Below are 12,599 nucleotides of genomic sequence, written 5' to 3'. Positions count from 1 at the left end.
GTTTAGGGGTGGGGATCTCGACTGTTTCCAAGTTCTCAAACAGGAGGGGTGGGGTAACCCTAGGGACTTCCCCCTATATTTCATTTGATTAGTTATATAGTCCCATACATGAATATATATGGTTTAGGAGTGGGGATCTCATCCGTTTCAAAGTTATCAAACAGGAGGGGGTAGAGTGACCCAAAGGATTCCACCTATATATCATATGATTTGCTTACATTCAGGTATCATATAATCTAGTTGCACTATTTGTGAAAACAAAGTAAGAAACTTCCAGCTATTTTAACTGACCCTTCAAAATTGAGAAAAAAATTGCAGTAATATGTTTACACTTTAAAAGCATCTTACATGCATTATCAACATTTATCATTGATAAAGAAGATTTATACTGTCACCAGGAACATATATATTGTTAGATATACTGTTCCCAGCTGTCACATTGTATTGGATTTGGACATTAAAATTTGTCAGAAAGTAATTTTGAGTTTCTGTATCAAATATTTTTTGCTTTTTCTTTCTTTTACATATATCTTTTGGTTTCCATTTCTAGTGTTTATATTTATTTACCATGCATAGATGTATTTTGTCACCTGCCTGAAATTTTTTTTTTTGTAGTTGATCTCCAAAACCCGGAATTACCCTTATCCGCTTCCGGAATCGGACCCGATATTGTAATTGTCTACACGGCATCCATTGTTTTTCGATGTTGTTTTTGTCAGTCGGATACGATTTTACTCGAATTTACACATTACTTGTCGGCGATTATCTGTATAAAGCTAGCGGTTGAACAAAATGAACATCGCTGTTATGAATAATAAAGATGAAAATACGTTTTGAGATCGTTTATTTAGAGACTTTGGTAAAAAGGTTTGCAAAGTTATTTTTAATTTCTTTCAAGTGAAAGGTCCGTCGGGCGTAGCTAGTAACCAAGTCGAGAGTCCGATTGCAAAACTGGAAGGTCGCGGACCTCGGACCACCGCTAATTTGAACCCCTGCCTCCAAATTGAAATGATACGAAAATTTCGTCTTCTAATTTGAAATTGCCGCCAACAGCATGAACAGTTGAACTTATTAATAGACTACTGACGTAGTTGTACCACGTATTGACGACAAACAATATTCCTACGACTTTTGCCATTTGGGAAATCTAAACTACTTGTCTTTAAAGATTTTCGGCGATTAAATATTTCATACAATTGTTCTTTGACATCTTAGCCAAAAGCACAGGGGATAATAAACTACATAAGGATTCCTAATGTGCTCTACTTCCTATGTGCAACTTCAAAACTTTTGGGTGGTTCGACGATCATTTAAGGTTTTTTCTGGTCATATTTTTGTAATCCAGAATTAAAAGTATGAAAAAACTATTCAATTAGTTATAAATAACATTATATCCAGCTAGATAATAACAATGGCACGTATTTCAGCATTTATTGGGTAGAACACAAATCTAGGGTGCTCGCATAAGGCAGCTTAACTGCCTAAAAATGTAGATCACATAATTCATGAATAACATTTTTGCTTTGGAGCATTAATCAGGCTAATTGGCTTCATTGTTACATTTGTTTTTATTCAGAATTACTTTTTATGACTGTTGATTGTAAATACACTCATCATAGATACCTAGATTGAAACTTTGCTCGAATCAAAAAAGTTAATAAGGCCAAATAAAGTACGAAGTTGAAGAGCATTGAGGACCCAAAATTCCTAAAAGTTTTGCCAAATACAGCTAAGGTAATATATTTCTGAGGTGGAAAAGCCTTAGTATTCCGAAAATTCTAAGTTTTGTAATTTAGAAAGCTGATTATAGATATGATTATGATGTCTTTGGTCTCACTGATTGTTGTAGTTATTGTTTTTGATGGATTAATAATGAAATTGTTTTTTTAAAATAAACAAGTCAGCTTGGAATGAGTTAAAACAATGATGTAAGAATTGTAAGACATTAAAGGGAAATTGTTTCCGCCGCTTGGCTTCTTTGATCTTAATGTGTTGAGTGAGTTGGATCTTGTTATACCCGTTTGGATTGTTTTGAAATTGTTACAAGGTTTCAAAAAAGATAAATTCATACAGATAACTTGGTCTCCAGTTCCTGAACACTTCTTCTTCTTCAAAATACTGTCCACATTCAACATGATGAATATTCTGGCAGGAAAATTCAATGCAAATCAAAAGAAAAATCATTATCTGGTTGCATCAATACAACATAAATCCTCGTCTCATGGGTTTTCGTCCTATTAAGAATACATTGTGACGTCACAATTTCCATTGGGAAAAGCCACATAGTACGAATTCATATTACGTACGAAAACGTATAATCTGACCAAATGTTTCGGCGGAATTTTCAAACTTTAACATAATTTATTCAAATAATTTATATCATAAATGACAACAAAATGAAATAGTAATCAGGGCTTTAACATAATTAATTCAAATAATTTATATCATACATGACAACAAAATGAAATAGAAATCAGGGCGAACAGACTCAGTGCGAACAGGTATTAGGGCAAACAGGTACTAGGGTGAACGCGAATCAGGGCCAACGGACCCGGATATTTGGGGAGTACAGAAAACAAATTCAGTCTATAGATTTTGAATCCACCAGGACTCAGGAGTGGACTGATTTTAATACAGACTTTTCACTGCTATGATAAATTCATACTCATTGGATATAGGGTATTAAATTCTAAAATAAACGCTTCGCAAGCAAGGGAAATAATTGTATGATTTTAAAATTATAATTTTTACGGTTTCCCTGTGCCTATGGATATCTCTGGTGTTTACGACGACGTCACAGGTTCAAACATAATTTGTAAACACTCTCTTATATCTGATGGAAGAGGGTCTTAACATGATCATTTTAGTGGTGTTCCTATTTATTCAGAATTTCAGTATTATTTACCATTCTTTATCGTCGATGTTCCAATAGCCCGCTTGTTTTAAAATAACCAATCAGAAACTAGCTTTCAAAAAAGTCTTAAAGGGGAAGCAACTCTAGATTAATTATATTTTCGGACCATATTTGTTTCGTACCGTACTCTTCGCCACTAACCATGGTCGCACATGTATTGACTATTCTTTAATCTCATTTAAAACTCATTAGTGATGCCAAATTATTTTAAAAAAGATGCAATTAAATAAAGTGATCGTAAACTTTTATTCAACAAAAAAAAAATCACACTTGGCTTAGTTTTATTAATTTTAAAGTGTACGTATTCTACACTACCAAGACAATATAGGATAAACTCAATCCATTAGTTTGATATGAACTTATTGATTTTCAACATTTTAGACGAAAAAGATATTTTGACATTATGTAAATTTAGAATATGTAACTTTAAACTTCCAGTCGAATTTGGAAGATGGTTCAATATAGAAAGGGGAAAAAAAGTGTAATTTATGCAATCTAGACATTGGGGATAAATTCCACTACATTATAATTGTTCACACTTAAGGATATATTCTTCTGATGTTTCAGTCTCGTTGAAATCTCGTTCTGGAATTATTTCCAAAACATGTCTTACAAGTGGAAAATATCAATGAATTTAAAAAATATTACAATCAAACTTAACTCTGTGAAAAAATTGTGTATTTACAATAAGTAGTTTTTGAGTAATAAAATTTTCAAATTTTATAACCAATCAAGTCAGTCTCATTAGCCAAAATGTTGAGAAAATGGGTGAGGGGTACAAGAAATGATTTTACCAGATACATGTACATCCCATATCAATTTTTTCTTTTCAAATTTCTGAGATGTGTATTTTGTCAATCATTTATAAAAAGAAGTTGAAATAATATGCTTTTGTTCTAAAAAAAAAAAGAGAAAAATCCCAAATTTACAAAATTGACAACATGGTAAATTTGGCACGAAAAAGCAACCAAAAAAAAAAAATGAATATTTTATAAAACTTTCTTATATTAACACCTACCTATAGTTTTTTTTAAGTTAAATTTATTTAGTTTGGTCCACTTCATCTTTAGTGAAAGTATGAAAACAAGTTTTATTGTGAAACTGTGATTTCTTTCATGATAATAGCCCAAAAATGGGTAAAAATTGAAGAAAAATGGGAAAATCATCAAATTTGGGTACTTTCAAATGGCTGTAGCAAAAAAAAGAAGTGCACCACCATATGATGTTTTCTTCACCGACTATTTTTTTACAGTCATATAAACCATAAAATCAGGTTAAGAAAAATAAAATGTAAAAGTATGAAAAAAAGTTTAATTGTGAATCTGTGATTTCTTTCATGATAATAGCCCAAAATTGGGTAAAAATTGATGAAAATGGGAAAATCATCAAAATTGGGTACTTTCAAATGGCTGTAGCAAAAAAAGAAGTGCACCACCATATGATGTTTTCTTCACCAACTATTTTTTTTACAGTCATATAAACCAAAAAATCAGGTTAAGAAAAAAGATTAATTCTAGAAATTTTTGGCTCTTCAGAGGAGCACATCCTTAAAGAAGAGAGAAATAAATTTATAAAACAAAATTTAAATAGAAGGCCAAATTTTATATTATTCACTGAAATTATGACTTCTACAAAAAGGACAGATCTCATAAATTTATGCAAGTTTAGAAGAATTATAAACAAGCGAGTGTATAATAAATTGAAATTGTTTGTTTTTTGTTGTTGTTGTATATATATTGTATATTTATGTTTTTGTGTTAAATGTAATGTATTACATGTCTTCTCTGTACCTATGTATTTGGTGATGAGAATAAAGATATATTATTGGATGATTGATACAGCGGATGAAGACCTCATATTTTATCATACTTACTCATATTTTACCTTGTTTTATCAAACTTACTCATATTTTACCTTTTATCTTTAAAAAAATGTATACTCAACAGAAGTCGGTTTACCTTTATTAAACAGTATCGTTTGATTTTAACATCCTTTGCTAAATTTTATATGAGATAAATCTTTAAAATAAAACTAGTCCCTGTATATATATATGGCATATAAAACAATAACATTTTATTTTATTTTATACCAGAGACATATTGTATATGTCTCTGTTTATATGTATGTGCTGTACATCATTAAAATTAAAATTACTATGGATATATACTCCATATGGAGATGTTTCTACTTACAGCAGGCTAATACATAGAAGAAGATGCATACTGAGAAAAACCTTTCTTATTCTCTGAACAAAGGATTCTGTCATTTGCACATATCTAAATTAATTACGACCAGCCGCTGCAGGAATATCTAAATGATTTTCTTTCTTCTTGAGTAGTACAGTTGAATGTTTAAATTTCGATATTATTGTCAATGGTTCATGTGATAGGATGAATCTGAGATTACTATAACACAGAAAAAAAGAAAAGGGTTAACATGGTTACATCACCATGTTTCGAATCTACCTCAAAACATGAATATACTACTAATCATCGACAGTGACAGACGATATCACAGAATTAAAGAATGAAAACGAAGAAGAACGAGATTACCAAAGCCATGCTTCCTCACCATGGCACTTTGTTGTACGACCACTGATTTCAATTTGTGGACGGAAGTTTTTTGTGACTTTGTTTGGAGTAACAACTAAAAGGAGAATTACCAAATTTCAATGACCTTGAACCTACAGACCTTGCATTTTATTGCACTTTTTTGAAAAGAGAAGAGCACATCATGACACTATATTGAAGGTGAAAGGTTCAAACTAGTCTATCCGTCCTTACATATGCAACTTATCGTGGAAGTTGCGAGATAACGCCTTTTTCCACCAATTTAACGCAAACTACACGCGAATGCAAAAACGAATCGGGACATACCAATGGGACATTCAAAACTTATATACATCGAAGAGAAACTGACACCGCCATGGGCGACGAAAAGACAAACAATAAAATAGAAACTACATAGAAAACTAAAGATGTCAAGATACAGCTAGGATTGCACTGCGTCTCATGCCGTGAGATGACAAAGTGTGACACATGTATCTTGTAGTCCAAAAAAACTGTGTCAACGTTAGACAATAGACAATAGCTGAGTGCCTATATGCAGTGTTCTGTGTGCTTATGCAAAATCTTTGACGGAATAAGTATTAAGATAAGTATATCACATTACCTTTAAAGTTACATGACATGAGTTTCTGGTGATGTTAATGTTATTGAAATTATTGAACCAATGCATGCATATATAACCCAACTAAGTCCTTTATGTACGTTTTTTTACGTTTATTATCCTAATTTATATGTTGTAATTGACAAAACATACGTCTCATTCGGTGGTTGTTGGTAGAAAATTTTGGCTGCAAAGAACTCTCGGTTTTTGGTAACGCTGTTTACCGATCGTAACCGTGCTAAACAATCAGCACGTACACAATCATGGAGCGTTTCTGACATTAATGCATTATAGATGATGTATTACCAAATTGATATCGATCGATTTGTTTCATGAATAGAAAATAATCGGTATGTCATAATTCATTTTTTTATGATAAACCAGCCTGCATCATTTCAAGTATTTTAAATGAAAACAAAACGATCCTATTAACATGGTCACAATGTGAAATTATACATATTTGCTTGTATGAAACGAATAACTATTTCATATTTTGATAAATCGACTGTTTACTATTTTCAAATCTGAAATAACATTTTTTTTATGCTAGTTGTGATTTTTGAAAGTACACAAAAGGCCTCAAGTCCGAAAAATTTATGTGCTGTGCAAAGCAAAGGGTTCGACTAGTACAATTGTCTATCACGACTAATAATTTTATAAATTTTTATTACAAATTTTGGCAAAATTTAACGAAATCAATTGCTTTGATTTTGGCAAACAAAATTGCCATCATTTTGCAAACACTTTATACTACTTATTTTTATTCATTAAAATATACATACCCCCCCAAAAAAAATTAAAAAAACCAAAAAAAAAAAAAAAAAAAAAAAAAAAAACCAAACGAAATAATAAATAAAACAACAAACACGGAAAAAAAAAAAATAAATTTGTTTTATAATGCTACATCAAACAAAAACCCGGTATTTTTTCGATTAAAAATCAGGAGACGATTTTTGTTTTTGTCATAACAAATAGCATACGGTTTTAGAAGTCCATCCTTTTCAGATAGCAGTTGTCTATTTTGTTGTCCGTCAGCAGACAATACAACGAGTTTATTTTGACTGTAACTAACAATATAAACATTCCCCACATTGTCCACTGCAATTCTACGAAGATCCTTCACAACAGAAGCGTCTCTGAATGTCCAGATAATGTTACCCTCCGTATCACAGCACGTCACGCTATTTCTTTTTTGGTTAGTATAAAATATTTTTTTGGCGGCAAAATTAATAGAAGACAATGTACTAAGATTGCAATTTACAATCGTAGTACTTTTTTCACTCAGAAGATTGACACTTTGGATGCCTTTTCCTTGAATACAACATAACAGTGATCCCTCTCTGTGTGTTATTCCATAACATGAATCTGTGGTTGGGATGGTCTTCATGGCTTTTGTATCTACATTTATGATATGTACTTGTTGTTGGACGTCTGATGATACAGCTACGGTTCGGTAATCAATATATGTTACATCCGAATGATAGCTGGATGCCGTGGGGATTTTAAAAATGAGTTCTCCATGTGGATGTAATATTTGTATACAGTCACTGTTATATTTAGAATCACAAAGAACAATCGTTTCATCTGGGAGAATGCAACATCCGGTGAATTCTCCAGTTAGATTGATAGTATGAACCAAATTGAGTTTGATATCATTAATAGATATGTTTCCCAAACCTACCAACTGTGCCTCTTTATCCTTTGTACTTTCCAGTGTAATCTGACTCGGAATTTTCTGTAATTGAATTGATCCTAAACTCTTTACATTCTCAAAGAATTCAGGAATTTGCTTAACAATATTACAGGTAAATGTCACCTTATCTAATCTACCATCGTCTGCTAATGTCTGCAAGTACTGATCTGCTCTGGCAGTTTTTGCAAATATTTTTTGCAGGCAAAAGAACGCTTGGAGATCTGATCCATATATGCAGAGGTCTTCCATCTGCTGCTGAACATGTTCAACATTTGCTTTCTCCTTTATAACCTCTTGCAAAGTCAAATGAATATTGTTATTGCACTGATTATCAACTAATTCACATAGTTCTGTTTCCAGAGCGTTTTCAATCTGATTTAGATGATTATTCATCTTTTCTCTAATCTGAGTTATTTCTCGAAGGGCTGATTCTTTCTGTATCTTGATATCGCTTAAGTTCTCCTCAAGATGACTTTGTAATTTCGAAAGCTTCAGTGTGATATCCGATAAGCCCTTTTGAGCTTCTATAAAATTCTTAGATGTTTTGACATCTTTGGTTAACTTACTGATACGAACGACGTCCTCACACTTCATGTGTTCTTCTAAACACGTAAGGCACAGCAAACAGTCATGGGTTTGGCAAAACAGTTGGTACTTGTCGTCGTGTAAGGAACAATGTCCTTCAACTAAAGAAAAAGAGGAACCAAGAGATAAGTAGTTTGAAATTGGTACCATTGAATGATGTTGTAAAGCTTTGATAATTGCATGGACATCTCTGCATTCGGTACATAAAGCTTGGTTACATTCGGAACACCAGTCAGTTGAGGGCTTAGTGATATGGCGTTGATCACATATACTGCAAACTTTAGGATTTGTTGTCATCTCTGCAAAATATGAGATATATTATATGTAGTTGAATGTTTTAGAAATAATACTACCGGTGAATAAGTGGCAAATCTAGGTACAGGAGCAATTGAATGATTTTTTGTTTATCTTGCTCACAGAAGGTCCAACCAACCTGTATTTAAATTTAGGCAACAGTAGTTTACCGATGTTCAAATCTCGTAAATTGATTGAGAAGTAAATTTATATAACAAACAAAAACTGAGGGAATTACATGAAGTCCAAAACGTAGCGACACGTACGTCGACAGGGTAAGAGTCTCCTGATATGCATGCATCATTCGTCATGCAAATTTACACTCAATCAAAATGTCACAATGTGTTATAGGCAACAATAGGTTAAATTAGAGATAAGACGACTATTCTGGTATCTAAAGATTAAGACTGCGAAAACATGTGGCTAGAGAGTTTACACAGACATATCATATCGGTCAACCAATTCGTTATGGCGATCGTAAAACTTATGTAGTGTCTAACCAGGAGTCGTAACGAGCTTCCTATGTTGTCCATTGTATAACGTTCCATATTTGTATTAAAATAATGACTATTATAAATTGCATATTTCTGACTGTAGACGTACATGTAAATATAACTTTCATAGTTATAAGTCAATAATTTTGGCCCTTTTCAACTTTCTAAAAATTTAAAGATTAATACGCTATTATACAAACTATACAATGTATCTGCAACAGTGGTTAAATTTCTAAAATAAAAAAAATATAAATATATATATATATATATTTGTAAAAAAGTGGTTTATGAACGACAAGTCGACAATAGTTTTGTGTTTCATATATTGATGTTTTTTATTTGAGAGATATTTGATAGCTTCTCGTTGATTTATTCAGAATATTTTAGACGATTAAGAGCTTGATATGTTGTATAAACACCTGTCTATTGTTAAAGACTGTACATTAATATCTAGAAACATTTGGTGTTTTTTATTCTTTCGTTACTATTCCATTGACTATCAGTATCTCCTTTTATTTACCCATACATCTATACATCTAAGTATATAGTGTATGACATTGCGATTATTTCTTAAATGGAAGGATTCCTTCTTTTGAGATCAATCTTTACATTTATATCAATTCTATATATTAACAGAAAAAATACCAAAATACTCTGTTTTATAATTATAAAATCTAACCGTTTTCATTTAGAAAGTTTACCGTTAATATTCTTAGTAAATAAAAGTTTTGATTTTGAAGTTTAAACAAACAAGTAAGAATTTAGATCAGACTTTCCCCTTAAATATCACAAAAACGCTAGCTCATATAGTGCTATCTTGATCATAGATTATTTAGAATTCTTTGAATAAATAAATGTGACTAGACTGAAAAATATTTTTGCATCGATAATATGCTAATGTTATTAAGTGGACCAGTATGTTTATTTCTGAGGAAGATGGTTTTGTATTTTGTGAGAGCTGTCCAGTTAACTTGAAATGATAGACATACCCTTGTTTTATTTATTTTGTATTTACATTGTGTCATAGATCAAATTTATTCGTTCAGCGTATTGTCACTTGTTTTTGTTAATATGTCTTTTGATTTAAGTTAAGCCATTTCAATTGATATTTTATAGTGCGTCTTTCTATGTTGTAAAGGTACACTATTGTTTCAGGTAGGGTGAAGGTTGGCGCCTATTAAAACGTTTAAACCCGCTGCAATTGTTTGCACCTGTCCTAAGTCAGGAACCTGATGTTCAGTGGTTGTCGTTTGTTGATGTGGTTCATATAAGTGTTTCTCGTTTCTCATTTTTTTTTTTATATAGATTAGACCGTTGGTTTTCCTGTTTGAATGGTTTTACACTAGTCATTTTTGGGGCCCTTTATAGCTTGCTGTTTGGTGCGAGCCAAGGCTCCGTTTTGAAGGTCGTACTTTGACCTATAATGGTTTACTTTTACAAATTGTGACTTGGATGGAAAGTTGTCTCATTGGCACTCATACCACATCTTCTTGTATCTATATAGATATGGCGATCTGTGATATATTTTCAGATGTTCAAAACCACAAAATATCGATATATACTACCAGAACAGAAACAATACTATATACGTCATATAGTTCACAAGAGGTCGTAAGATAAGTTTGTATGATTTAAGATTTAAAATGTAATACCTCAAAGGACGGTTTGAAATATTATATAAAATTGAAGGTAAAATCAAACACTTATTAATTTATAAGTTTTTAGATAGTAAATCTCTCCATATCTAACGGATATTTAAGTGCCACACCGAGGAGTTGTGACGAAAGGTGTATAATAATTTAATTGCCAACATTTTACCTAAGGCGTTGCTTACTTGAATTCGATATTATTTGTATTGCATGAATTGACATGTAAATATATAAAAAGGGTATTGAAAGTCAAAATTAAAATAATACACATTCATTCTCTGCTCCATTGAGTTTTTATAATTCTTGCATCGGTAAAATCATTCTACCGTATTTAAGTGTATGATATTTAAGATGTTAGTTTGTAAACTAATTCTAAACTGGTGTGCTTCACGTGTTATCATGGATAGGAACATGGATCATTTAAGAATATCAATAAAACTTTAAAAATACATTAAAATAAATAGTTGCACAAAACAAATTTAGCTCGAAATTCACGTTTAGATTAAATACCCAACAAATCTTGAAGACGATTACTGTTCTGGGATAACATGCATAATTCTAAGCTAGCTTTTCTCAAAGAAAACAACTTATAAATGATCAACCCAAGATAATTGCCTTATTCTTATTTTATATGTTTTATTCAACAAAAACTTCAGATCAATCAGATTCATATCTTATTCGTATGCGACTGTCATACACGTGAGAGATTTAGCTAGCTATAAAAAACCAGGTTTGATCAACCATTTTCTACATAACGAAGTGCCTGTACGAAGTCCTGAATATGACAGTTGTTTTCCATTCGTTTGATATGTTTGAGCTTTTGATTTTGCCATTTGACAAAGACTTTCCATTTTGAATTTTCCTTGGAGATCGGTATTTTTGTTATTTTACTTTTTATCCATACTGACATTGCATTGGAGACTCTTTATAGAGAAGAAAGGTAAACCTCCTACTATAGGCTTTGATTGAGATTAGATTTATAATTACTTATTTCAATTATTGTAAATAATATATTCTAAAAAAGAGCAAAACACTGTTGTGTATTAGATAACAATAAGGTGGTTATCATAGCTACCTAATATTTTTGTTGTCGCATTTAGTAAAAAAATACACAAAAACTAAAATATACAATTGAAACCTGAAAATGGGCGATTTAGAATCACTCGGCCCCAATCTAACACATTTTCACTTTAAAAATGAACGTGTTCGTAAATCAAAAAGTCTGCTATGTAACACTCCTATTGCCAAGATACATAAAAAGTCACAACACCGTTATCCAATAAATCTGTCATAATAGTTTGGTAGGATATATTGTTTCAATAAAGCCTTTTTCACACAAAGTACCCAATAAACATTGAAATCTCGTTACTCTTCACATACTACATATTTTTACGGTTAAAATGAGCATGAGAAATATTCCAAAGTGATACACACATTCCTTTCATTAGCCCAAACCTATATGATATCCCAATACACACGTACATAGAATTTTTAAAGTAAATGATCTTTACCTTAATTTTAACCATTGGAAACGTCACTCATTGAATGTCAGCCAAGAAATACATTTGTCATCTGACAGGTAGAAGTGTACCATATCGCGTGATATTTTAAGTTTATGTTAGCGAGATTTACAATAAATATCAAAGTTTTGTTTTTAATTAAACTTATTTTACTTACTTTACTAAAGAAATGTAGAGTCAACTACTTATTTTGAATTTTTTATTTGAATTTAAACTGTATATCAACAGGGTTAAGTTGACGTGTTTATCTTTTTGTAATTAAGAAAATCAATACCTCTTTCT

At 31.5% G+C, this 12,599-nt stretch overlaps 1 protein-coding gene across 1 annotated transcript; it reads right to left on the bottom strand.

The window, feature by feature from the left end:
• Positions 1-6,953: 6,953 nt before the first annotated feature.
• Positions 6,954-12,388, bottom strand: LOC127719680 (uncharacterized). The gene is made up of 2 exons (XM_052225919.1): positions 12,309-12,388; positions 6,954-8,659 (listed from the first exon to the last, which is right to left on the bottom strand). The coding sequence occupies exon 2, from the start codon at positions 8,655-8,657 to the stop codon at positions 6,975-6,977; it is 1,683 nt and encodes a 560-aa protein (XP_052081879.1). The 5' UTR covers positions 8,658-8,659; positions 12,309-12,388; the 3' UTR covers positions 6,954-6,974.
• Between the last annotated feature and the right edge of the window lie 211 nt (positions 12,389-12,599).

This window comes from Mytilus californianus, unplaced genomic scaffold (assembly GCF_021869535.1).
Source record: "Mytilus californianus isolate M0D057914Y unplaced genomic scaffold, xbMytCali1.0.p SCAF_11, whole genome shotgun sequence".
In the NCBI taxonomy this organism is placed as follows: domain Eukaryota; kingdom Metazoa; phylum Mollusca; class Bivalvia; order Mytilida; family Mytilidae; genus Mytilus; species Mytilus californianus.
The sequence above is the reverse complement of the archived record's forward strand: the minus strand, read 5'-3'. Positions and strand labels throughout refer to the sequence as shown.

Coding starts and splice junctions, on each gene's coding strand:
- LOC127719680 (XM_052225919.1), bottom strand. CDS start 8,657: ATGACAACAAATCCTAAAGTTTGCAGTATATGTGATCAACGCCATATC.